The following is a 26,373-nucleotide window of genomic DNA, read 5'->3' as shown; positions in this document are numbered from 1 at the left end:
GCCGATGCCGCTGTCGCCTGCCACACACTGAGCGCGCCCCCAGCGGACAGATCGAGGGCCTGGAAGGGGCGGGCGGGGTCGGACGAGGAGCCGGCGCGCGGAATCTCGGGTCTTACGAGGTCTGTGGGGAAGGGCTGGCACCGGCCTTGCGCACGCGCAGTCCCTTCCGGCGAGCGGAATTCTGGGAGAGGTAGTCCAGAAGCTGAAGGCTCCGTTGTAGGAATCCAGGACTTTCCCTTTCTACTCTGATTCCACTTAAACCTTGTAGACTCTTTGGCCGTGCCTCATTTTGCTCTTCTGAAATCAAAGGGCCCAAACCCTGTCAAAGATTTTCCACTAAAAGCCTTTCAATTTGAACTCCGTAAAGAGCTCACTCTGCTTCCCTCCAATTCACTTCCCCCTAAACCCAACCTACACAACAGACAAAACTGTAACCACCTGTTAGATGAGCTTCAAGTGTGAACTTTGGGAATATTGACTCCCTTCATTATCTCATTGTCTCCCCAGGAAAGACAGATCATGCCTCCTGTCTCTGATGTCCAGGATCTGATGAATTTGAAGGGATACAGAGATCTGGAGGGTAAAAGAATTCCTCCAGGATCCTTGGCCCCCCACCTCTGTGCTAGGGATTGAACTCAGGGCCTTACACATGCTGTGCAAGCACTCTATCAGTGAAAGGATCTTTTCTAAACAATCAGCTATAAAAACAAAGAGGACAACCAATGATGAAATTACCCTGAGGAAAATAATCTGGACCAGGACAAGGATGCTCAATAAATAATTAATTTAGGAAATAGTCATGGGTAGCTACTAAACTACTAGATGATTGGTGGAGGAATTTTATACCGGAAGGATGTCTGCCATCATCTGTATATACTAATCATTCTTAGATCATGAAACAGAAACATTGTGTCACCTAATATGTTGCAATTAGATTTGCACAGCAGGATATGTACATATTGAACCCAGCGGTGCTTAGCCACTGAGCCACATCCCCAGTCCTTTTTATTTTTTATTTTGAGAGAGCCTCTCACTAAGCTGCTTAGGACCTTGCTTAACTGCTGAGGCTGACTTCAAACTTGAGATTCTCTGGCCTCAGCCTTCTGAGCTCCTGGGATTACACGCATGCACCACCATGCCCAGGATATTTATGAAGCACAGTGTATATTTTGGAGTAAAAAAGCCAAAACTTAATCTAATCAAGCTTTGGCTCTAGCTTCCAGTTTTCAAGAAACAGAGACAGTTAACTAACACTACAAGAAAGTGATCAGACAAATACACAGAATTTGGGCCAATGTATAGGATGAACAACTTCTTTCTTCAAAAAAGAGGAGATGGATCCAGTTCAGTTGAACATCCTGAAATTCCAGCTACTTGAAAGACTGAGGCAGGAGGATCTCAAGTTTGAAAAGAGCCTGGCAATATAACTAGACCCTGTCTCAAAATAAAATAAACTCTGAGCTGGGGCTGTAGCTCAGTGGCAGAGCACTTGCCTAGCATGTGTTGAGGCACTGGGTTCGATCCTTAGCACCACACAAAAATAAATAAAATAAAGGCATTCTGTCCACCTACAACTATAAAAAGAAACTTTTTTAAATGGAGGCTGAGACAGGAGAATCTTGAGTCCGAAGCCAGCCTCAGCAATGGCAAGGCACTAAACAATTCAGTGAGACCCTGTCTCTAAATAAAATACAAAATAGGCTGGAGATGTGTCTCAGTGGTTGAGTGCCCCTGAGTTCAATCCCTGGTACCAAAAAATAAAAAAGGCTGAGGATGTGGCTCTGTGGTTAAGGACCCCTGGCTTCAATCCCAGGTACCCAAAAATATACAAATAAAAAATTTTAAAATGGTACTGGTGGTGGTGGGGATTAAGAGATACAACCAAACTGAATGTGATGGCACACATCTGTAATCCAAGAGACTCTGAGTCAGGTGGATTGCAAGTAAGAGGCCAGCCTGAGCAATTTAGGGGGACCTTGTCTCCTTAAAAAGTGGGAGGATGGCTTAGTAGTAAAGGCCCCTGAATTAGCTCTCTAGTACCAAAAAAAAAAAAAAAAAAAAAAGGAGAGGTAATCAAATACAATGCATACACAATGCATGCACATTGTTTGTATCCTGATTCAAACTAAAAAACGATTTTTGAGACAATAGAGAAATCTGAATTTGGTCTGGGGACATTAAGAACATAAGTGATGTTAAGAAACTATTTGTATAAATGAGATAATGGGAGGGAAATTGGGGCTTGATATAGTGCAATATAGAGAAATAAGTAGTATATCCAAGTGATAGATTGAACCCAAATTCTATACTGTTCTAAATATTAATATTTTTGTGGGGGTACTGGGATTAAACCCAGGGCCTTGTGCATGCAAGGCAAGCACTCTACCAACTGAGCTATACTCCCAGCCCATTAATAATGGTATTTTTAAGAAAGAAATACAGCTACTCAGAAGGCTGAAGCAGAAGGATCTTTCAGCCCAGAAATTGGGCCAGGGTGGGCAATGTAGCTAGTCCCCATTCTCAAAAAATAAATAAAAATGACCACTATTAATTTTGTTATTGTATTGAGCTGAATGGCAGCCTCCAAAATACATACATGTCCTCTAAGGAGAATCTGCCATAGTCATGCTGAGATTCACTAAGTTGCTGGCCATAAGGAACAGTAGCCATTGAACTGTTTAGTCATGTCTGCTTGCAAAATTGATAAAGAGCTGTATGGGGCACTAGCCATAGACATGCTTAGCAATGACTGTTTACAATTGATAGGGAGCCCAGCTCCATGGACATGCACAAATAACATACCCAGTTGCAATTATATCACCTCATTGGACATAACCAATGGACATTGACTTTCACTTGGTGTAACCAATCACCAACTTGGAACTGTATTTAAATTGCTGATCCTGACACATTGAAGAGTTTTGCTCCAAGGACATTGGTGAGACTGGCTGCCAGCCTAGCTGTCTGTTCGAGGACTGACTCCAGCCATCAGCTAGAGAAAACCACCAGACAAGGACAATGTCTGATCTTTGGCTAAGAGAAGTTGTGTGGCATCGTAGGTATTTTGGGGCTCGTGGTTGCCCTAGGATTGTGATTTGCTTATAGTGTTTAATTAGTGTGCATTCAATGGTAGTTGGGAAGCTCCTGCACATCCAACACTTTTGCATTGTTTATATTTGATGATTGATGTGACCAAATATACACTTGCATTTAAAGACAGTCTGCCTCCGAGTGATTATTACTAGCACCCCTTGCAACATGTCCTAATTCCAGAAAACTGTACCTGTTACTTTATATGGCAAAACAGTGACTATTACCTCATATGGCAGAAGATGAGATTAAGGATTTTGAGAGGAAGAGGTTATCCTGGATTATCTGGGTGGACCCCAAATCCAATAATGACAAGTATCCTTAATGAGAGGCAGGGGCTGTGGTTGTGGCTCAGTGGTAGAGCACTTGCATAGCATGTATGAGGCACTGGGTTCAATCCTCAGGACCACATATAAATGAATAAAATAAAGTCCATCAACTCCTAAAGAGTGAGGCAGGCCAGGTGTCATAATGCACATCTGTGATCCCAGGGGCTCAGGAGACTGAAGCAGAAAGATTACAAGTTTGAGTTCACCCTCAGCAATTTAGCAAGGCCCTAAGCAATTTAGACTCTGTCTCATAAATATAAATCAGTTTATATAATGTGGCTCAGTGGTAAAATACCCCTGGGTTCAATCCCCATACAAAAAAAAAAAAGTGAGGCAGGAGATTTGACAGAAGACACAGAAGAGAGGAGGCAATGTGATTCCTGAAGGCAGATTACAGTGAAGTGGACACAAGCCAAGGAATCTCAAGCACCAGATGCTGGAAAAGGCAAGGTATAGATTTTCCTTTAGAGTCGCCTGAGGAAATTGGGTACTGATCATTGTCTAATTTCAGACTTCTAGTCTTCAGGACCCTGAGGGAATACATATTGGTTGGCTGGTTTGGTTTGGGTACTGGGGATTGAACCCAGAGGCACTTACCACTGAGCTGCATCCCTTTTTGTTTTGAAATAGGGTCTTGCTAAATTGCTGAGACTGGCTTCCTTCAATCCTCCTGCCTCAGTCCTTTGAGTTACTGGGTTTACAGGTGTGTGCCACATTACACTGCTATAATTTACATTATAATTACATTGCTATAATTTAGTTGGGTTTTTTGTTTTTAATTAGTTATACATGACAGTAGAATGCTGTGTCTGCTATGATACATCATACATAAATTAAGTATAATTTCTCATTTTTCTCATTGTATATGTAGAATCCCACTGGTCATATAGTCATATATGTACATACGGTAATAATATCTGGTTTATTCTACCATCCTTCCTACTCCCACAGCCCCTCGCCTCCCTTCATTCCCCTCCAGCTAATCTAAAGAAACTCTATTCTTCCCTGCACCTTTGCCCCCTTATTGTAAGCAGTCACATGTCAGACAAAACATTCCGTCTCTGTCATCCAATTTATGGTAATTTCTTATAGCAGCCACAGAATATTAAAATAAGCATTCTGGCAGTTTGTTTTTGTAGAAAATATCCTTATACAGATTCATATGTTTTAAGGGTTAAGTGGCATAATGCCAGGGTTTGTTTTTGCTTTAAAATACTACAGCAGACCCCTTAGCAGCAAGGAGCACATTTCTCCAAAAAAAGAACCAAGGCTCCTTGGAGAAAAGGCTGGGGCAGAAAAAATACAAGATGAGCCTGGCACATCTTGTCATATCAGAAAGGAAGTGTTGGGCTGAAGGCTGAAGCAGCGGCAGCGGCCAGGCAGCGCAGCTTGGGAAGGCTCCAGCGCTGCGGCAGCACCCGCACGCGTCCCGCGCCGCCACAGTGCCCCAGAGGAAGGTCTGGGCGGCCAGCGCCTTGGCGAAGGAGGAGCCCAGAAGGCGTTAGTCCAGGTCCTGGAAGGCGGCAAGGATAAATCTGCGGACTAAAAAGTTCACACACAAGGGAAAGGGGGAGAGCAAAGGGAAAACAGGCTGAAGTGGCTATCCAAGAAACTAGAGAACATGGGCAGAGTCCAGCCTCTGATGAAGCAGAAGAGAAAGAAGCTAAGTCTGATTAATCATTCACCTTGTCTTATCAGTGGTCCCATCTCCCTTCTGGTACAATCCAGAGGAATATTTTTTATTTTGCTTTATTTTGGTCCCGGGGATTGAACCCAGGGGTGCTTAACCAGTCCTTTTTTGTATTTTATTTAGAGATAGGGTCTCACTGAGTTGCTTAGTACCTCGCTAAATTGCTGAGGCTGGATTTGAACTCGCCATCCTCTTGCCTCAGCTTCCCCAGCCATTGGGACTCCAGGTGTGCACCACTGCACTGGGCTCAACTATTTTGTAAATTCAAAATTTTAGTAGCCCTAGAAAAATTTTTTAAAAGGAGAGAATCCTGGTCTGGAATCCCAGCGGCTCCGGAGTTCAAAGACAGCCTCAGCAACTGCAAGGCCCTAAGCAACTCAGCAAGACCATGTCTCAAAATAAAGAGGACTGGGGATGAGGCTCAGTGGTTAGCCCCTCTGGTAACAACAACAAAAAGAGGAGGGACTCCCACCACATTCCATTTTTTAAGGGTAAATGATTTTTTGAGAAGTGAAATCAGCTTAATAAGCTGACAACCAAGGCAGTCCAAGCCTCCCATAATTCAATATCTCACTATTTTCTGGTTGTACCCGAAAATAAACAACCAGCCAATGACTTTCAGCTGATCTGGATCAACATAAAGTTATGAATCATGCTGCCAGTATGCACCCTGGATATGATAAAAGTGACACTTTAAAATGGGCATAGTGGTACACACATCTGTAGTCCAGCTATTCAGGAGGCTGAGGCAAGAGGACTGCTTGAATCCACAAGTTTGAGACCCACCTGGGAACCTGGGAAACATAGCAAGACTCTGTCTCAAAAAAAAAAAAAAAAAAAAAAAAAAAAGACAATGCTTGTTGATCTTCCTTTTAACACCCATAACACAGTCTAATCATGAGAAAAATATCAGACAAATTAGAACTCAGTGGTATCTTACCAAATACCTGATCAGTACTCCTCAAAACTGTTAAGGTCATCAAAAACAAGGAAAATCTGAGAATCTGTTTCAGATTAAGTAGGCAAGTAAATATAATGTGTAAGTGCTGGGGGTGTAGCTTGGTGGTAGAGCACTTGTCTAGCATGTGACAGGAGGCCCTGGGTTCAATCCCCAGCACCACAAAAAAGACATTATTGTTTCAAACAATTGGCAATATTTGAATGTGGGCTGTACATTAGTTAATAATGGTAAATTAGTTAACAATGCTAATAATCACTGAATCCAGGCAAAGAGTACATGGGTATTCTTTGTATTATTTAAATTTTTTTTTTAAATTCTTTCAAATAGAATTTTTAAAAATTTTCAGTGGTACAATAGATTGAACCCAGAGCCTTTCCTATGGTAGGCAAGCACCTTAACACTGAACTACATCACCAACCCTCAAATAGAATTTTTTTAACTACACCAAAGACAAATTTTAAAAAGAAATGCATAGACAAGCCAATTTGGCAAAAGCTGATGACAGCTGAATCTGTGGCATTAGGACAGAGGGGTTCATTATGCCATTCTGTTTTGTTGTAAGTTTGAGCACTTTGAGCCTCCTCCCTCCCCTAAAAAGCTAAAACACACACAAACTCATATACACAAACCAAACACAGGCACAAATCCTCAGCCTTCCAGACATTCTCTAAATTCCAGGTGCTACTCAGACTATTTACTCCAAACCCTCTTAGCACTTTGCAATAATTACTAGATGTAAAATTGTTATTTTTCTAATCCTCTATATGATGTGTTTGCTCCCAAAGATATTGAACATGTTTTCTTACAATGCTTATAAAAAATTATCAATTAATGCTTTATGCAGTAGCCTAAAGAGTTTGGATATGAATTTAATTTTTTTACATCATTTTTTTTATGTACCTGCCTAACACCTTGGTGTATGCCTTTAATCCCAGTGCCTCGAGGAGCTGAGGCAGTAAGATTGCAAGTTCAATACCAGCCTCAGCAATTTAGCAAAGCCCTTAGCAACCTGTCTCAAAATCAAAAAATAAAAAGGCCTGGGAATGGAACTCAGTAATAATGTGCCCCTGGGTTCAATCCCTAGTACCAAAAATAAAATAAAATAGATTATGTGCCAGAGAGCATTTTTCAAGCTAGTATTTAATGAATTGTTTTTTAAAAAATAATTATTTCCCCTAACTTATCTTTTAGGAACAACATACAAGTTTTAAAATATTATATTTGCCCAAATCAGAGATGGTTTAATGGTTGCCTAGATCCTGATCAAGAAATAGATACTGCAGATCTGAGCAAGGGAATTTTCAAAAGGAAAAGTGCTTCTAATGTCATCATCTATCTAGATTCAATGGCCCATATTCAAGATTCAACAACCAATAGAATCCTTTCCCCCCCCCCCCTTTTACTGGGGATCCAGTCCTGGGCGGTGCTCTACCACTGAGCTGCACCTCCAGCCTGTTTTATTTTTTATTTTGAAACAAGGTCTCACAAGTTGCTGATGCTGGCCTCAAACTTGTGATCATCCTGCCTCAGCCTCCAAAGTCTGGGATTACAAAAATGTGCCATTGCCCCAGGATATATTTACATATTTAAAGAAAGTGAAACTGTTACTTTGTAATGCCAATACAGTCTGAGGGGCTGGGGTGAAGTTAGGCTAAAAGCTCTTGCTGCTCCAGAAATATTCAGTCAGATTGGTAGGAAAAAAGCCAGCTTTGAAGGAATATAGAGGAAATTGTTTCAAAAGTTCCATCTTTGAAATCTCTGAAGGCGAGCAAAGCTTTTAAAGAGAAGAGGCAGGGAAGTGAGACCAAAGACAGGAAATGTACATATGCAAATTTTGTTAGCCTGCTGCTACACAGGCCTGAGGAGGGGGCAATCTCCACTTTTAGCTCCCTAGGAGCCTGTCAGGCCACTGGAGGCAGCCCCTCAGTTTTTTACTAGCCTACATGAGGAAGTTTTTAATTTCAGAGAGGCCCCCCAGATTTGGTCTGTTTCAATACTGGAACAAAAAAAGTGACATCCCAATATATTATCAGCCAACTCTAATGTGGGAAATTCTGGTGGTCAAATGATCTGGTTTCTTCAATAAAATATATTAAGTCTTGCAAGCAAGTCAACCAAACACAATGAGTGGACCTTGTTTAGATCTGGCATTTGAACAAACTAACTTTAAGTCAAGGAATACTAAAGTCAGATATTTAATATTAATCAAGTTAGTTTCTGTCAAGTACGGTTTAATACTATAGTTTTGTTAAAACAAAAGTCCTGATCTGTTAGATATGTAAATATATATTTATGGGTAACATTAGGTTGCCCAGGATTTGTTTTAAAATACCTGAGTAATGAAAGAATAATCTCTCTACTTTCCTGTGCGTTTGAAAATTTCTTACTAAAAGAACATAGTAAATTCATAACTTAAATTGAATCTTCCTACTCATTACTGATAGTCTTCCCCATTTCAATCCATGGCAATTTCATCCTTCCAATTTCTCAGGCCAAAAAACTTGGAAGGCTGTGGCTATGGCTCAGCAATAGCACACTTGCCTGGCATGTGTGAGGCACTGGGTTCAAGTCTCAGCACCACATATAAATAAATAAAATAAAGGTCTATCAATATCTAAAAATATATTTAAAAAAAAACAACTTTGATTCATCCATGTCTGCTTTCCTTTGGTCACACGCCCAACAACCAATCAACTACTAAGAAATCCAATTTGCTCCATGTTCAAAATATATTCAAAATTTGGGTAATTTTTACCATCCACCCCAGTCTAAGAAAGCATCACTCCTCTGGAGAAGAAACTCATTAGATCCTTAGTGCAGAGTATAACCCCAACTCTTCACCAAGTTCAGTTAAACTATGACATCTGGCTCCATTATCATCTTCCTTTCTTCCGTTTCTTCTCCTCTCCATCCTTCTCTCTATCCAAACTGGCTCCCTCATAGCTCTTTTTGAGAGAGAGAGAGAGAGAGAGAGAGAGAGAGAGAGAGAGAGAGAGAAAGAGAAAGAGAGAGAGAGAGAGAGAATTTTTTTAATATTTATTTTTTAGTTTTTGGCGGACACAACATCTTTGTTTGTATGTGGTGCTGAGGATTGAACCCGGGTCACACACATGCCAGATGAGCGCGCTACCGCTTGAGCCATATCCCCAGTCCCCTCATAGCTCTTTAAGCGTGACAAGCATACTTCCATCTTTGGGCCTTTGAAGTGATCATTCTCTCTACCTAGGTGTTTCCCTCAGATAGCTAGCTCCATTGCTCACTTTACTTCATTGAATGTCTGTTCAAATTCACCATCTAATGTTCAGTTGGGTGATGCATGCCTGCAGTCTCAGTTTCTTAAGAAGTGAGGCCCTTGAGCCCATGAGTTTGAGACCAGTCTGGGGGCAACCTAATGAGAATCATCTCAAACAACAACAATAAACAAAAACAAAGCTAGGACTGGGGATGTAGATTAGCAGTAGAGTGCTTGCCTAGTATGTGCAGGGCCCTAGGTTTGATCATTGGCACTGACAAAAACAATTTACCTTCCAATGAGATCTACCCTGACCACCCAACTTAGCACTCCTCAAACCCCTTTCTTTCCCTGCTTTCTCTCTAGAGCTTTTATCAATTTTTTTATTTGTATATCTAATTCATACATATACATTTTTAATATTTATTTTTTAGTTATAGTTGGACACAATATCTTTATTTTTTTATTTATGTGGTGCTGAGGATTGAACCCAGTGCTCCACTCATGCTAGGCAAGCGCTCTACCTCTGAGCCATAACCCCAGCCCTCAAACACACACACACACATATTTTTCTCCTGTTTGGAGATGAGATCTTGCTGTGTTGCCCAGGTTGGTCTCAACTGCTGGGTCCAATTAATCCTCCTGCCTTAGCCTCTGATTAGGGGAACTATAGGCATGTGCTACCAAGTCTGGCTTTAATTCACTTACTTTAATAAATTCCCTATGTCCCCCACAGGAATGGAAACTCTATCTCCACTGTTTTGAACAGGATCTAACATAAAAAAGGAATCAATAAATATAGATTGAATTTAAATGATCTGGATAGCACATAATTGAGGTCATCTCAATTTTTACCATCCACCCCAGTCTAAGAAAGCATCACTCCTCTGTTATTTTTGTTAAAGTGTAAAGTAGGCAGTGACGATGAGGACACCATAAAATTCCTTATAAATGAGCACATCTTACTCATCCTTCATTTCTAAAAAAATAAAATAAAACAAAACAAAACTAAAAAAAAAAAAAACCCTGTAATTTAAGGAAGGACAGAAAGGACTCTCCCTATTTTGGGGATGCAGAAATCAGGGCCCTGAAAGCTTGTCCTAAGTCATTCAATAAGTCAGGTTTAAACTCCCCAATATATGTTCAGTTAAATTATAATTCTAACGGGTCTGCCAAATACCCCTTTTTAAATAGCTACACTCCTAAAGCTACCAGGCTTCCCTAGACACTGAAACTGTGCCAAATATCCAAACTAACATCTGAGATCTCAAAGCAATCCAATTTACTTGTTAAATCTTATTCTTTCCTATTTTAGCTCCACTGGCCTTAGTTTAAAAGTAGGCAACCACATTTGTCTCATCTAGAACGGAGAAAGCCGGAAAGCTAGAGAAGATTCAAACCCCCAAATCAGGATCCTGTGAGTACAGGACCCCAGGGCTTCTGCACCCAGTACAAGCCAAAGGGTGGGCTGAGCCTCCCAACCCCTTACCCTGGGAGCTCCAAGTAGGGTGAGGTACATTTTTTATTAAAAGAGTTTACAAACAGAATTACAATTAAAAAAAGATATACTGCCCAACCCCCACCCATGGAAGGAATGTGGCCTAAGGACTAGGAACCCCTCAACAACAGGGGCTGATGGCATTTATCCCCCATAGCCTAGAGCTGAGACAGAAGCCAGTACACCTAAAGCACAATCATGGGAGGATTACAGTAGCTCCAGAAAGGGGGAGATGGGACAGGTGAGGTATATTTCCCTAAAGTCTGGGAGGCACATTCCTGAAGTTCAAGGCACATTATTGGAAAAAGACCCTGGACACAGAGAAGAAAGGAATCTTCTCTGGCACCAGCAGTAACGAAGTTTACTGGCTGAAATCATTCTGAATCTGGGGGAAGGAAAGAGCTTTATACATAAATCTCCTCTCATTTCTCACTCTCAAGTGAATTGGCAGCTTATCGCTCTTCTTCAGTCTCTTCAGCTCTCAGTTGAATTGACGGCTTATGTAGGAGAAGAAGGAAGACTTGGCAATAGCAGGGCTGGAGGCTGGATCCCACGAATCTGAGATCATGTGTTGTGGGTTGGCCTCAGGAGATGGATGAGTTTCCTGCAGTGCCTGGCAGAGGCAGGTCTGGGACTGCTATGTGGCAGTAACTGATTCCCCAGAGAGAGCAAGGCTAATTTCTCACTGGCACCCAGGGACACCAGCACCTGTAGGACAGAGAGAAGATGATAGAATAGGATGGGAGGCTTAGAACCAGTTGTGTTTGGGGCACAGGCAGAGGACTCTCATTTAGTCCTACAATGCCCATCCCAAAGGAAGAAAAAGGAGATGGGCTTTTGGGGACTTGGATAGACTGAATGGGGGAAGAGAAACCTTGGAGACAGGAATCATCAGGACTAGGGATTTACTTCCATTCTCTTTGGTTGCAGACCATAAAGCCAAGAACCAAGGGACCCATCCACTTGTCCCCCCAGAAGAGATAATGAATGTAGCACTGACTGACTATGAGCAGCAAAGTCTGATTCCCAGCTTTGGATCCAGATCAGTTAGTCCCAAGCTAATCCCTCATTCCCAGCCAAGAAACCTTTTTATTATTTCCTCACATGGATTGCCAGAAACTCCTATAATATCACCACCACCCTGTCAAATTTCTGTTCTGCATGAACTACCCAATGCTATCACACTGAGCTACTATAATTTATGTTATCATAGGCAGTTGTGAAATTTCCACTGGGTTCCTTATATACTGAAAATTGAGCAGACACAGCAGAATAAAACAGTGGTTAAGAGTATGGGCTCTAGGGGCTGGGGTGGTAGCTCAGCAATAGAGCGCTCGCCTAGCACATGCGAGGTCCTAGGTTAGAGCCTTAGTACCACATAAAAAATAAGTAAATAAAATAAAGGCACTGTGTCCAAAAAGTAAATATTAAAAAAAAAGAGTATGGGCTCTGGTGACACATGCCTATAATCCCAGTGGCTCAGGAGGCTAAGGCAGGAGGATCGCAAGTTCAAAGCCAGCCTTAGTAACTTAGTGAGGTCCTAAGCAACTCAGAGAGACCCTGTCTCTAAATAAAATATATAAAAGGGCTGAGGATGGTAGCTCAGTTGCAGAGTGCCCCTGGGTTCAACCTGCAGAACCCCCCCCCCCAAAAAAAAAAAGTATGGGCTCTGGACCCAGACTTCTGAGATCACAAGCCCAACCCTACCTGCTGGCTCTGTAACTTGGAAAAATTACTAAATTATTTGTGCCTCAGTTTCCTCCCCTGCAAAATGAGGATAATAATAACTTAAACCAGTCAACAAAGGAAAAATGCTTAGCATGCTACTAAAAAGATAGTTGGTATCTTCATGGCCTCAACATCTTCTTATCTTCTCCCTCCACCCAAGCCTCTGGAAGAGATAAGCTGTGGACCTTGAGATCTCAGGCATGTCCTAGAGCCCAGTGAAGCCCTCTTCTAGCTCCTTTCTCTTTTCAAGAGTGTGAGATGGTAAATGGAAAACTCGTCTCCAAGGCTTTGTCCCTGAGTTTCCGGCATCCTTGGAGTAATAGCTTAGATTTCTAGATGTCCCAGTTCCTTACAGACTATTTCAGAGAACTGGTGTGAACTATAGAGGCCCTGATCATCATGGCTCAAAAGTCCCCTGGGATGTACCTGATGGATGCAGGGCTCCTGTCGGAGGCTACGGAGGGCAACGAGGGCAGCCTCCTTCACATTCAGCTGAGGGTCTCCACATGCCATCTCCAGGAGCCGCTGGGGTACTTGGCACTGTAACAACTCCTCCCCCAACCCCTCAGGTCCCAAGTTGCCCAGAGCTGATACGGCATTGCGCCGGATCCCAGCCTGAGGATCTCCAAGCAACTGGGTCATACTGGGCACGGCAGCTGCCAGGGCAGGTCCGAGGGGACCAGCCTGATAGGCTGCATTGCCCACAGCAAAGCTAGCACTGCGCCGCACAGCAGGGTCTTCATCTCCAAGCCCCAGCAGCAGAAGATTAAGCAGTCCAGCCTGGCTCTGTAGTGCTCCACGCAGGGCCATGCTGTGTTGGAGCAAGTGTCCTAGGAGCCCATAAGTACGGGCCCGCACAGAGTTCTCTGGGTGGCCCAGGAGACTTCGCAGGGGCCTATAGGATTCATCAGAGCCAGCCAGGAGCTCTTGGATAAAGGACAAGTGGCTGGGAGACAGTACCCGGGCTGTGTGGGCCAGTAGGGAGAGAAGGTCAGAGGTCAGCAGTGGCAGGTCACTCAGGAGGACAACAGAGAGGAATGGAATGATAGCTCTAGGGGAAGCTGCCACTGTGTTCACAAACTGGTTGAGAGCAGTGGGATCCGTGAGGGCCAGGCGTGTAAGGAGGCTGATGGGCAGCTCGACTTGTGACAACGGAAGATAGTGGCAGCAGACCTGGGGGAGTGGGGAGAGTGGGAAAAAGGAGCTCAACATGAGGGAGAAGTACACCACAGCTAGGAAGTAGGGACCCAAAAGCTGGGGGAGAGAAAAGCCAAGCTGAAGAGAGAATGAAGCTTAAGTCCTGACCCATAGCACACCACATGGAACTCAGGTAGAGCCCAAGGGGCAGGTTCTTTCCAAGAACACGCCCCTTGCTCTCTAAGGACTGGTCTCTGCATCCAAAGACCTAAGGGGGTAATGCCAAGAACTGCCAGGGAATGGGTTCCAGGTCAAGAAGCTGAGCCCCTAGTGTCTGGACTAGGATGATTGCCCCACTGAACCAGATGAGAGAATGTCAGAGAGAAGAAAACACTAGCCCAGCTCCAACCATATGCCTCTCTTCAGGCCCGAGTCTCTCCTCGGTTCCAACTCTTAGGTCAAGCCTGGAGAACCCTGGACCTATTGGGAGGTAAATTAGAGAACACAAGACTGGCCATATTCCTGCCCCATCTTCACACCTGGTAGCTTCCCAAATACCTGCAGCAGGTTGGCTGCAACTTCTGAGTCCCTTAGGTCAGCCAGGATACCTACGAGGAGGTCAGCTTCCACATCCAGGGCAAAGGGAAAGCAGAGGAGCTGGCAGACAGAGACCGCCACAACAGGCAGAAACTCAGCCCCATGAGGCCTAAGGAGGAGAGTGTACAATATACTTGGTCTTGCTCACCTATCCTTTATGATACTTCCACCCCACACCTCAAGTTTCCTTCCCCAGCACCCTGTCCCCAACCTCAGCAACTCCTTAGGCTTCCAGACTAATCCTTATCCCATTCTGGTCTTGTAACTCAAGCTGTCAGCTCCCTCTCTCCTGCACTCTCAGCCACCACCTCCCTACTGCTAATTTTGGATCCTCTCTCCTCCTTCTTCTAGCTCAGACTCACGCCTGACTCAGGTGATGCAAGAAGCTGGGAGAAAGAAGGTGCTTCAGGGTGGACATAAGAAGACTTCCACGCTGGGACAGGTGGTTCAGGCATAACTGGGGCTCCTGAGTAAAGGTGGCCATGGCCAGGCTCAGCAGGGCTGCTATGCCTGAAAACATGGAGAAAGAAGACCTAGTGAAGCAAGCAAGAGACCTTGCTGCCCATTTCCCCACGGCTCCCAGGACCATCACCTATTCAGTCCCTCTCCATCCTTGAACAGCTCTATTGAAGACTCTGCTGTCTCCCCCATAGCAACAGCAGCAGCAGCAGCAGTCTCTGTGGTTAACCCAGTTCCAGACTCAATCCACTTGAAAAGGGACCCATACACTGGCCTCACAGAGGAGGCTATGCTAATAGAAAGATACCTTGGGGTGAGATCAGTGTCCAGTCTGGCTCAGGGATGGATGGGTTGGATAGTGACAGTTCCTCTTCCTGTGTTCCTACCTCCTCAGGTAGCCTCAGGGCCATGGAGAAGCGGTGCCACAAAATGGTCCACATTTCTGAGCTAGCCACATCCCTGATCAGGCTAGCCTTTCCTTGCTGGAGGTAAAAGCGAAAGAGTGACGGGGGAGGCATAAGTTAGAAGTCCATTACCTTTTTTCATTCTTGACCCTGATCTAAAAGGAAAGGGAGTCTCAGTCAGGAGGCAGGAGGATCTCAATTCAAGGTCAGCTTCAGCAACTTAGCAAGACCCTGCCTCAAAAAATGAAAATAATAAAAAAGTCTGGGAATGTAGCCCAGTAGCAAAGTACCCCTGGGTTCAACACCCAGTGCAAAAAAGAAAAAAGAAAAAAAAAGAGGGAGAGAGAAATAATTCCTCATCTTCCTACTTAGCATTTATGTTGTCTTATTTTCCTTTCTTATCACACCTTAACCTCCTGACCTATCAACCCATATGTGTGTCAGCTAAAAACCAGAGTATTGCCCTATTGGGGCTGGCTTGCACCAAGGCCAAGTGATGCACAGGTCTATAAAATAAAAAGTTTTAAATATCAATAAAACAACAGCCAGGTGTAGTGGTGCACACTTGTAATCCCAGCAATGTGGGAAGTTGAAGCAGAAGGATTACAAGTTCGAGGCCAGCCTCAGCAACTGTGCCAAGACCCTGTCTCAAGATAAAAAAATAAAAAGTATTAGGGATGTAGTTTAGTGGTAAAATGCCCCTGGGTTCAATTCCCAGAACCCAAAACAAAACAAGAAAATTTGTTATTTTCCCATTGGATCCCAGGGATACAGCTGAATGGTTTCCTTTAAAGGGCCCTACTGATGGCAAGTGGGGCAATTCTCAGGCTATGGTAGGTATGGTAGTTTGAGAGGAAAGGCAAGTATGTTTGCTTCTTTCTATCCAATGGCTCCCAGAATGCCCAATTTCTCTCTCTTCTTTTCATCCATCCTAAGATACACCTGTACTTGGGTGAGGAGCTGTAGCAGAAGGATGAGGAGGCCATCATAGAACCCACAGCTATCTGGTGGAGTCAGCCGAACCTGTTGGAGAGAGCAAGAATAATGCAGATCCCTAAAAGGGATGAGTTTGCCCTTAGGCCTGTGCACCTAACCCCCAGTAAGTGGGAAAGTTCTTCCTGAGTCTGGCAGAGTGGGAAGAGTTCTTCTGGATTTAGGAGTCTTGGTCCTGCCTATTCTATTAAGTGCATGTCATAAATATAGAGTCTGGTAGGGTAAGCAGACAAAAAAAGCAACTATAGTTAGAAAGATACTTGCTAAACAAGAGGTTAGGGGCATGGGTGAGAGTGCCTAATGCTGCCTCTTGGGATAGAAAACTGATGGATTAAAATTTTTATTTATTTATTTTTTAGTTTTAGGTAGACACAATATCTTTAATTTACATTTATGTGGTGCTGAGGATCAAACCCAGTGCCTCATGCATGCTAGGCGAGAGCTCTACCACTGAGTCACAACTCAGCCTCTGGATTAAAAATTTTAAAGACAGGTGCAATGGTGCTTGCCTGTAATTCCCGCTCCTCAGGAGGCTGAGGCAGGAGGACTGCAAGTGCAAGGACAGCCTGGGTAACTTAGTGAGACCCTGTCTCAAAATTAAAAAAAAAAAAAATTAAAAAGAGCAGTAGTAGAGCAACCCTGAGTTCAATCCCTAGTACCCCACAGCCCCCTCAAAAGAAAAGAGTAGGTAGGCCTTAAACTTTACCTCCTGTAACTCTTTTGGTACAGCAGGGTAATAGAGCCCAGAGCTGATACTTGAACTTCCAGCAGCAGGCAACAGAGTCTGGACTTTGTCCCAGAAGCAGTGGGAAGCGACAGATCATGAACATGAGCTCTGCACCAGTAACATTTTTTGTCTCTTTTATTCACTACTATATCCTCAGAGTCTGGAATGGTGCTGAGCACTTGATATATATCTATGTGTTCAATAAACACTGGTTGAGTGAATGACCACATTTTCCTTTAAGAGAGATCACTCAGGGGGCTGGGGATGTGACTCGAGCGGTAGCGTGCTCGCCTGGCATGCGTGAGGCCCGGGTTCGATCCTCAGCACCACATACAAACAAAGATGTTGTGTCCGCCAAATACCAAAAAATAAATATTAAAAATATTCTCTCTCTCTTTCCCTCTCTCTCACTCTCTCTTTAAAAAAAAAAAAAAGAGAGAGATCGCTCAGGACTGTGGTTGTAGCTCATTGATAAGAGTGTTTACCTAGCATATGAGGCACTGGGTTCAATTCTCAGCACCACCACATAAAAATAAATAAATAAATAAAATGTATTGTGTCCATCTACAACTAAAAAAAATAAAATAAAAATAAAAAAGAAAGAAAGAAAGCTCTGGCAGCAATAAAGTCTGAGAGGAGAGATCCTTTAGGCAAGTGCCAAAGACCAGAAGAGAGATGGTATGAATACAAACTAAGGCAGTGATGGTGCCACGGAGGGAAGGGATCTGTATGTCAATCAGAAGGTAGAATACATGGGAACTGGGGAGCCATTTATAAGGAGAATGATGGGGAAGACAGTTTCCAGGGTCTTGACTCAGGCTCCTGGATGAATGTTAGTGCTATCAGTAATTATATGATTTCTCTGAAGGTCAACTTTATCAAGGAAAGCAGACGATTATTACTATATTTCCTATATCTATCTGCCAAGTGTTTTGTGGTAACATGTGAAAAGTGCTTTATAAATTATAAAGAATTCTATATATAACATAAGACAGTAATGTGAATATGAAGTCTACCCTTCTTTTCACAAAATGAGGGAAATATGGATTCCAAAAGGTCTCAAAATGAAGAACAAAAGGCTGGAAAAGGAAGAGGGCAGAAAGGAGACTACAAATGGACTGATTCTTGAAGAATGTGTCAGCCCCTTCTCCATCTCGGTAAGAAAGCAAGAAAAGTAGAGTGGGCTCTGCTGTAGAAGGGGAAGAGAAGAAGCATAAAGAAGGACTCCAGGGCTCGGGCTGGGGCTCAGCGGTAGAGCGCTCCCCTAGCATGTGTTGGGTGCTGGGTTAGATCCTCAGCATCACATAAAAATAAAAGTATTGTGTCGAACTACAACTAAAACAAAAATTTTTTTTTTTTTTTTAAAAAGGAGGACTCTAACTAGAACATGAATTCCTGGGGGGCTAAAGCAGACAGGAAACCTTAGATCATGTCAATTGGTATCGTTCCTACCTCTGTCTTTAGAAGCCCTGCATGGGAAATCTGAAGCCCTGACCAGTCTGGGTTGAGAGGGGACTACTATCTGGGGTAAAAGGATGATTCCTTTCCCATTCCTTTGTTTTCTCCAGGCTTGCTGGTATTTCAGTCTTTCACCCAGAATGGTGTCCTAGGATTTGACTCAGAGAAAACATGTCTGCGCCTTCTCTGGTAGGCCTCACCTCTGCAGGGGCAGACAGAGCATGTGCAGCTGCAGTGATCCATTCCCTGGGCTGGAGGTCAAAGGACACCCCTTGCTGACCAAGCTGTCCCAACAGACAGGCTGCTGCACTCTGTAGGAAAGGTAGAGGAAGACTGTCTGAATCTGAATGGTGTAGGATTTGTGTCTCTGTCATGCTCTAATAGAATGTATCCTGAAAAGGCTGCAAATGGGAGAGGGACTGCCCCACTCCCAAAAGGGTCATGATGATAGGAGTAGAGGGAGAGGTTGGGGAAGGCTGAAAACTCACCACAAGAGAGACGACGTGTGAGTGGGTAAAGAGAGTAGCAACCTCATTGCCTAGCTTCTCCATTCTGGAATAGGGAGATACATAGAGAGATACAGCATGTTAAAGGTGGCCTTCCCTCTCCCTTGGACTGTGCTCTTCACACAGGCTGTATGTCCACCTCCAAGGCCCTAAGTTGATGGGAATCCAGGTCTGTTCTTTGTGAAGAAAACTTCATTCTCATCCCTTTGGCATAGGCTAAAGTGTGCTATTCTCAATATTCTGTGTCAGGGTTGGCTGTGTGGGCAGAAGACCAGTAGAGAGACCCAACTTTGTGACTCACCCAGAAGGCAGATCTTGGAGTCGAAAAACAAGAGAGAGAAGGTAGAGTGCCACTTCAGTGGACTCTTCCCAATCTGCTACTTTTACCTAAAAGGAAACCCGAGCTGTCAGAACCACTTCTGGGTGAGGTAGGATCACTATGATATGCCCACCTTCTTTGGCAGCTTACCTTGCCCTGGACCAACATCAACAGTGACTCCAAGGCCAAGGGCTCTTTCCCTAAAATATGGCACAGTCGCTCACTGATGTGGCAGCAGGAGTAGAGAACCTGGAGGAGTGGCAAGGTATCTATCAGTGGGCAGAGCAGCTCAGGCTTCTTGACTGGAAGGCCAAGCTGAAAACCAGGTGAGTCTCTACTGAGCTGGGGCCCACACTTGGGGTGTTAGGGGACTTTACCCCTTGTTTCTGATAGTCAAACAGGGATGCTTCTCAGTTCTGGAGAGGAATGGCTAACATGGGGTCACCTCAGTTGAACAGATTTAAAGGTAGAATGGAGTCCTCCAAGGGAGACTCATGATCTCTCAGACTCTTTCTCTCAGACCCTGTGTCTGTTTTTCTGTCTTGGGAGTTAAAAAAAAAATCTTGAGATGCTGGAAGTTGTGGGAAGTACCTTGAGAAGGTGTAGGCACAGAATGGGATGCCGCAGGCCAGAGATGAGGGATGGCCTCAGCTGGCTGCTATCTTCAGTCAGCTGATTTGCCAAATGCCAAGAAACCTGTGGAAACATACTTTAAGACTCAATCCTATTCCCCTTATAGGAATAGGGGAATATAGGAATCAGTCTTCATGGGAATTGGAGAAATGAAAGTCATGTCTTAGTTTGGCCTCAGTATATAGGCAGGGCAACAGAAAAACTGAATCCTGAGCCCTTGTGGAAGCATTACCCATGGCTTCCGATCAGCTGTCCTGCCACCCAGATAGCTTATCATTGAGCTTTCTTTATCACCAGCTGGCCACAGTTTCTGGGATTCTGGCTGTATTGTATTCTATAAGGAGCTCAAACAGGGTGGGTGGGAGTCTGTTTCTGGAAGTCCTCAGCAAGGAGAAGCATTAAAAGCTTCTCTTTCTGTCCTTCAAAGAAACTGGGGCCAGTCTTCCCAACTCCTCTGGCAGCGGGGAAGGGAGGAGCAGGAAGCTGCAGCTCAGACCTGTTCTTTGGCATCCCAGCAGCCAGGCAGTCCCACAGGAGCAGTGCATATGGCTGCCAGGGCAGAGGCAATGGCTCCAGGCAAATCCTCACTTTGCTCTCGCAGTGGCTGGCTCACTTGTGGGGCTCCTGTGGAGAAAAGTAAAGGATGTGGAGCGAGGTCTGGTGGCTTCCCTCTTTCAGTTCACAGTTATTTTTTAGTACCAACTAAGGGCTGGCACTATTCTAGGTGATGGCAGTCAGAAGAGCAGAGCTCTATGTAACAAACAAAGAGAACTTCCCCTCCCAACTATGGTCACCTGGGGGTGTGTGGAAAGGGAGCTGTAGAACTGTCAAGCCATGAAGGAGCCCATCCAACACAGCACGCTGCGTGGTCAGCAGGCTGGAGTAAAACACTTTGGAGATGGCCGGGCTGTTCCCATCCATGGTTTCACACAGGACAGTAAAGCACTAAAGGATATAAGGGCAGAAGTAACATCAGAGCATCAGAAAACTGACTGGGCTGAGTGTAACAACCAAGAGTACCCTGAGAACATGAGGAGAGAGAATACAGATCCAGGGGCAGGTATCTAATGCTAAGGTGTCCTTACACAGAAAATGTACAACTGCCTTCCCATTTCAAGGAAAAGGATTTTGGTGTCAATCCTTCTACCTCCACTCCCTCTTCTTTCTTTCCTGTCTTTGGTTGGAGATGGAGCCCAGGGCCTCTGGCATGCTAAGCACATGCTCAACCACTGAGCCATCCCCAAGTCTCAGCCAATCCTTCTATTTTCTGATCTCTTCCCTACATGATATTTATCAAAGTGTAATCTACAAACCATGTGTAGAATTCCTAGGGATTCCTGGGACTTCCCTCCTCAACCCAATCTTATTGATACAAAATTTTGAGAGGAGGGATAGTTATTTTAAACTCCCCATGCTACTCATTGCACAATGACAGGAGAAGTGGTGAATAACAAGTGTCACTGCAGGCTGAAATTTAGGTTAGACATTCAAAACTTCCTGACTTGGAAGGGTGAGGGATATGAAATTAGAATTAGAAGGTTAGAAAAGTTTGAATGGACTGCTCTCTGGAGGCTGAAATATAGCCCAGATCTGTGTACCTAATTATCAATTTAAATAAGGACCAGGAGATTGTTTACTTCCCTGCACATGCTCTTCTCAAATTATCTCCTCTGAGATCATGAGAACTTAGCTGTTTTCCCATTCAATTCTCTGTTCTCTTGTCCTGACTGCCAGGGTCCAGGGAGAGAATCCACATAGTTATCTAGTTCTTAGTGTTGGGAAATATTAAAAGATTCATAAGTCTCTTCAAGAAGAAATGTTTCTATTTGTGGTCCCCTAAAATACACCAGTTGTTTGATTCCTCTGGGCCTTTAGAAATTTGCTCTTTCTGTCTAGAATGTTCTCTCTACTTTCCTGCCTTATCCACTGGCAAACTGCTATGTGTTCATTAAGGCCTAACAGAGATGACTTCCTTCTTCAAGATTTCTTCCATAACCCTCCAAATAATGTTAATGGCATCTTTTCCAGAGCATCTGTATTTCATACAAAGTTCTAAAGTACTTTTCACTCTTCCCTTCTTGACTATTCCTAGTCCCTTAAAGGCAGGGACTCATGAGGCATATGGCATATGGTAGGAGTTAACAAATGTTTGTTTTATTAACTTGCTCTGCCTCTTTATACTCATAAAAAAGGGGATGGGAGAAACACAGAGGAAGACAGGAGAGACAGAAATATGGAGGTGGGATCAGATTACCATGAGGCTGTCCCTCCTCAATGTCTGCTCAGAGTAATCTGACTGAGATAGCAGTTTCCCCAACAGGTCCAGAAAGATATTGGCAGCCTCCTGAAACACCTGTAGGCTGGGAAAAAAATGAACCCATAGTTTCTTCTCATCCTTTTACTAAAAGCCCCAATGTGATGAATGGGTCAGATCTGGCTGATAGGAGAATCTCTACAAAGAAACACAACAGAATGTTCCCTGTCTCCCTCAATAAACACACACACACACACACACACACACACACACACACACACAGCCTCCAAGCCCCTTTTCTGCCATTTTCACATCTTGATCTTTCCACTTAGAGGCCATGGTGACTGCTGACTCTTAGAACCTGAAAGTCTTGGGGTGAAGCTAAAGATGCTTGAAGGTCCTTAAGAGGACAGCTTAACTCTGAGGGCCACTTAGCTCTGTCACAAATCACAACTTCTTTTCACTTGGCATCTTTCTAATTTGCAGGGGAAGAAATGGAGTTGAAACTGAAGCCAAACTGGTCAGCAGAGCAAAAGTGCATTTTATCCCACCTGTCGCCTGTCTGGCTCCTCTCCAGATTGAAGGCACAGGCAAAATAGGCCTGAATCACAGCCATTAGGTCCCGTAAGAAGGCCCCATACCAGGGTTGCTGCCAGGGAAGAGGGAAAAAAAAGAGAGAGTAAGGACAACATGAGGAAAAAAAATAGTAAAAAGAAGAGCATACAGAAGAGCCAGGGATGGTGGCGCATGCCCATAATCCCAGCAGCTCGGGAGGCTGAGGCAGGAGGACCATGAGTTGAAACCAGCCTCAGCAACTTAGTGAGGCCCTAAGTAATTCTACGAGACCCTGTTTCTAAATAAAATACAAAAAAGGGCTAGGGATGTGGCTCAGTGGTTAAACCCCTGGATTCACTCTCCAGTACCAAAATAAATAAATAAATAAATAAATAAAAATGGCCTACAGAAATCCAGCCAAAGTGACCAAACAGAAAGGGATGGGGGAGAAGCAGTATGGGCAGAGAGAAGATCGAGAGGTGACAAAATGTCAGCCAGTGAGTGGACTATAAACAGCCTGAAATGTGTCTTTTTCAAGTGTAGGAGATTCTATTTTAAAAAAAAAAAAAAAAATTCATAAAAATTCCTTAAAATCTCCCCAAATACTCATCAGCAGAGTACAGCTTGCCAGCTGCCTTAGCCTATGCCCTGTAAACTCTGACTCTGTCCTCTCCAGGTGACATGATGGTCCTCCTATCTTCACAGCTCAGCTGCAGCAGACAGTGTAGGTAAGTAGAGATTTGGCTCCAAATACAGTGCGTCTCAGTCCTAGCTCTTCCACTTATAATTTCTGTGACCATCTATAGATTAGTGACTAAGTATGAGTTAACCTCTGAACTTCAGTACTCTGCCCTCTAAAATCACATTAGTAAAGCCTAGGATCCAATGATTCAAACCATGGTTATTCTAAATATGAAGGAATTATGTATAAAAATCTGGATTTCTACTTGAAAACTTGAAGATATGGCAACACTGGCCCAAATTTTCACATAGCAACAATAGGCTGGAGCAAGGAGAAGATGGTCCATTTAGAGAGGGTGTCTAATCCGGTTTGTCAGATTCCCCACCTCTCACATAGTTATAAACTTAGCCGACTTCACTGACTGACACTACCTCTCTAGCCCCAGAAGGGCAGAGAATTTGCAATTGATGGTATGCTAATTAGAAAAAGGAGAAAATAAAATAAAAGGCAGTCAGGGAAAATACAGTTGGAAGCCCAAAGGACAGAATTCCAAGCAAAAGAACCTTCTGTTAGTCTTCAGAAGCTCCTGACCTGGTGCTTACCTGCTGTATAATGTTGCTCTCCTGGCTGTGCCTGAGGAGACTGAGCAGCAGCTCAGGCAGCCCTGCTTCCTGGCAGAAGGAATACAAGGGAACAGAGTCACTGCAGCTGGACAGAAGACTGCTCAGGACCCGGAGTGCAGGGAGGATATGGGAAGCATTCTCCAGGCTACCTTTCAGGATCTGGGTGACATGATGGAAAGAGATAGTAATTAATAGGCAAATGGATCATAAGAAAAATAAAGAGGAACTGGGGTTGTGGCTCAGTGGTAGAGCGCTTGCCTAGCATGTGTGAGGCACTGGGTTCAATCCTCAGCATCACATTAAAATAAATAAAGGTATTTTGTCCATCTACAACTAAAACACACACACACACACACACACACGAAAAAGGAGAGTCACAGATACCAAATGTCCCCAAGGAGTTGGCAAAGTAGGCCAAATGTTTGCTTTCCTTTTTTGGAATCTAAAATCCAGGGAAGAAGAGCAAGGAAAGAGGGCGACTGTTCCAAGGAAGAGGACTATAGATAGTCAGGTCACTTGACACAGAACACCCGAGACTAAGGGGCAGGGCAATTCCCTCAGGATCTATCAGGCCGGGTAACAATCCTATCTGCTCCCACTCCACTCTCCAGCCCTTCACACACCACACACATGCACACACCAGCACTTCTGAAAATTAAAAAACAATGAACACAAAACAATGCTACTAAACTTTAAAGAGACCGAAGGTCATTCAACTTCTGGTCAAGAAATCATAAACTATAGCCTACCAACCAAATCTTGCCTAACACTTACTTGTACAGCCTATAAACTTGGGACAGTATTATAATTTTAAATATAAAGGAGTAACATTTACAGCTAATGTTTTAGAACATACCATTCACTGTTTTTAAATTTTGGCACTAATTTTCCTGTGCAATCTTTACAATAACCCTGTAAAGTAAATAGAAATATCCCTTCCCCTGGCCCCAACTGGGCATTAAACCCAGGGATGCTCTACCACTGAGATACATCCCGAGCCTTTAATTTTTTTATTTTGAGATAGGGTCTCACTAAGTGGCCGAAGCTGACCTTAGACTTTCTATCCTCCTACCTTGTTTTTCACACCTGGCTAAAACTATCCATTTATTTTTTTTAAATTTATGATATATGTGTTATAAATGATTTAGTTATAAATTTATTTATATTATATGAACACATTTTATTTATTATTTTTTACGTAGTGCCTCACAGGTGCTAGGCAAGAGCTCTTCCATCAAGCTACAACTCCAGCCCAAACTATCTTATTATTTTTTATATAAATATTAATTTTTTTAGTTGTAGGTGGACACAATACTTTTATTTTATTTATTTATATGTGGTACTGAAAATCGAACCCAGGGCCTCACATGTGCTAGGAGAGCGCTCTACAACTGAGTCACAATCCCAGCCCCAAACTATCTATTTTAAATGAGAAAACTGAAGCTTCTAGATAGATTAATACATAGTCAAAGATCACACAGTTAATGAGTAGCTGAATTGGAATTCCAACTCAGAGCTCAACAGGGGATGGAGGTGTGGCTCAGTGGTAGAACTGCTTGCCTAACCTATACAAAGCCCTAGATTCTTTTTTTAAAATCAACATTATTTAGTCAATGCTGATTTAAAAAAATTAAAAATCCAGCAACCATTCAATAACAGGACAACAATGTGTTATTGCCAAAAATCAAGAGTAAGATGCCAAGGCAATTCAACGAGGGCAGTTTTTTTGTTTTGGTTTGGTTTTTCTGTTTGTTTTTCAAAAAATCCTTCTAGGATTGGGTATAGACATGCAAAAAGATAAACTCAGATTCTTAACTCACATCATAAATAAAAATTAACTCAAAATGTGTCAGAGAACTTAATGTATGTAAGAGGTAAAATTTACACTCTTAGAAATAAGTTGAAATCTTTTTAGGAGAAAATCTTCAAGACATTCAGTTTGAAAAAGATTTCTTATAAACAATATAATCTTACAATCAAAAGCATAATAAACAAAAGGAGAAAATTCAACATCTTGGTGATTTGAAAGACATTCTTATAAGATGGCAAAAAAAAAAAAAAAAAAGAAGACAAACCATACACTGGAAGAAAATATTTGCATATCACTTATCTGGTAAAAGTCCTATATCCAGAATATATAGCACATTCTTACAACTCCATAAGATAAACAAATCAATTTTAAAAAATTAATGGAGGATTAGAACAGATATTTCACCAAAGATATACAAATGACTAATAAGCACATGAAAAGGTATTCATCATTTATCATTAGTGGAGTGCAAATTAAAATAACAATGAGGTTCTTTACACTTACTAGATTGGGTATAATCAAAAAAGTCAGACAATAATAAATGTTGGCAAACATGGAGAAACTGTGACCCTCACATGCTGTTGGTGGGAATATAAGATGGTACTGCCACTTTGGAAAATGGTTCAGCAGTTTTTTAAAATGCTAAATAACAAATTTTTACTACATGACAACAATTCCATTGCTAAAT

General features: G+C 43.1%; 1 protein-coding gene across 1 annotated transcript in view; it reads right to left on the bottom strand.

Moving 5' to 3' along the window:
* Positions 1–10,243: 10,243 nt before the first annotated feature.
* The window catches only part of Stk36 (serine/threonine kinase 36), a 28,029-nt gene continuing 11,899 nt past the window's right edge, over positions 10,244–26,373 (bottom strand). Inside the window, exons 12-27 of the mRNA XM_026390337.2 lie at positions 23,855–24,034; positions 22,567–22,664; positions 22,016–22,121; positions 20,556–20,706; positions 20,258–20,385; positions 19,720–19,824; positions 19,279–19,377; positions 19,111–19,196; positions 18,792–18,855; positions 18,504–18,614; positions 16,068–16,148; positions 15,029–15,203; positions 14,625–14,772; positions 14,224–14,371; positions 12,955–13,701; positions 10,244–11,508 (exon numbers count right to left, since the gene is read on the bottom strand). Coding sequence (XP_026246122.1) covers positions 11,365–11,508; positions 12,955–13,701; positions 14,224–14,371; positions 14,625–14,772; positions 15,029–15,203; positions 16,068–16,148; positions 18,504–18,614; positions 18,792–18,855; positions 19,111–19,196; positions 19,279–19,377; positions 19,720–19,824; positions 20,258–20,385; positions 20,556–20,706; positions 22,016–22,121; positions 22,567–22,664; positions 23,855–24,034 — 2,571 coding nt within the window. The 3' untranslated portion in view covers positions 10,244–11,364. The remainder of the gene's footprint in view (positions 11,509–12,954; positions 13,702–14,223; positions 14,372–14,624; positions 14,773–15,028; positions 15,204–16,067; positions 16,149–18,503; positions 18,615–18,791; positions 18,856–19,110; positions 19,197–19,278; positions 19,378–19,719; positions 19,825–20,257; positions 20,386–20,555; positions 20,707–22,015; positions 22,122–22,566; positions 22,665–23,854; positions 24,035–26,373) is intronic.

This window comes from Urocitellus parryii, chromosome 1 (genome assembly GCF_045843805.1).
Source record: "Urocitellus parryii isolate mUroPar1 chromosome 1, mUroPar1.hap1, whole genome shotgun sequence".
NCBI lineage: Eukaryota > Metazoa > Chordata > Mammalia > Rodentia > Sciuridae > Urocitellus > Urocitellus parryii.
Note: the sequence above shows the minus strand (reverse complement) of the source record. Positions and strands in the feature narration are given on the sequence as shown.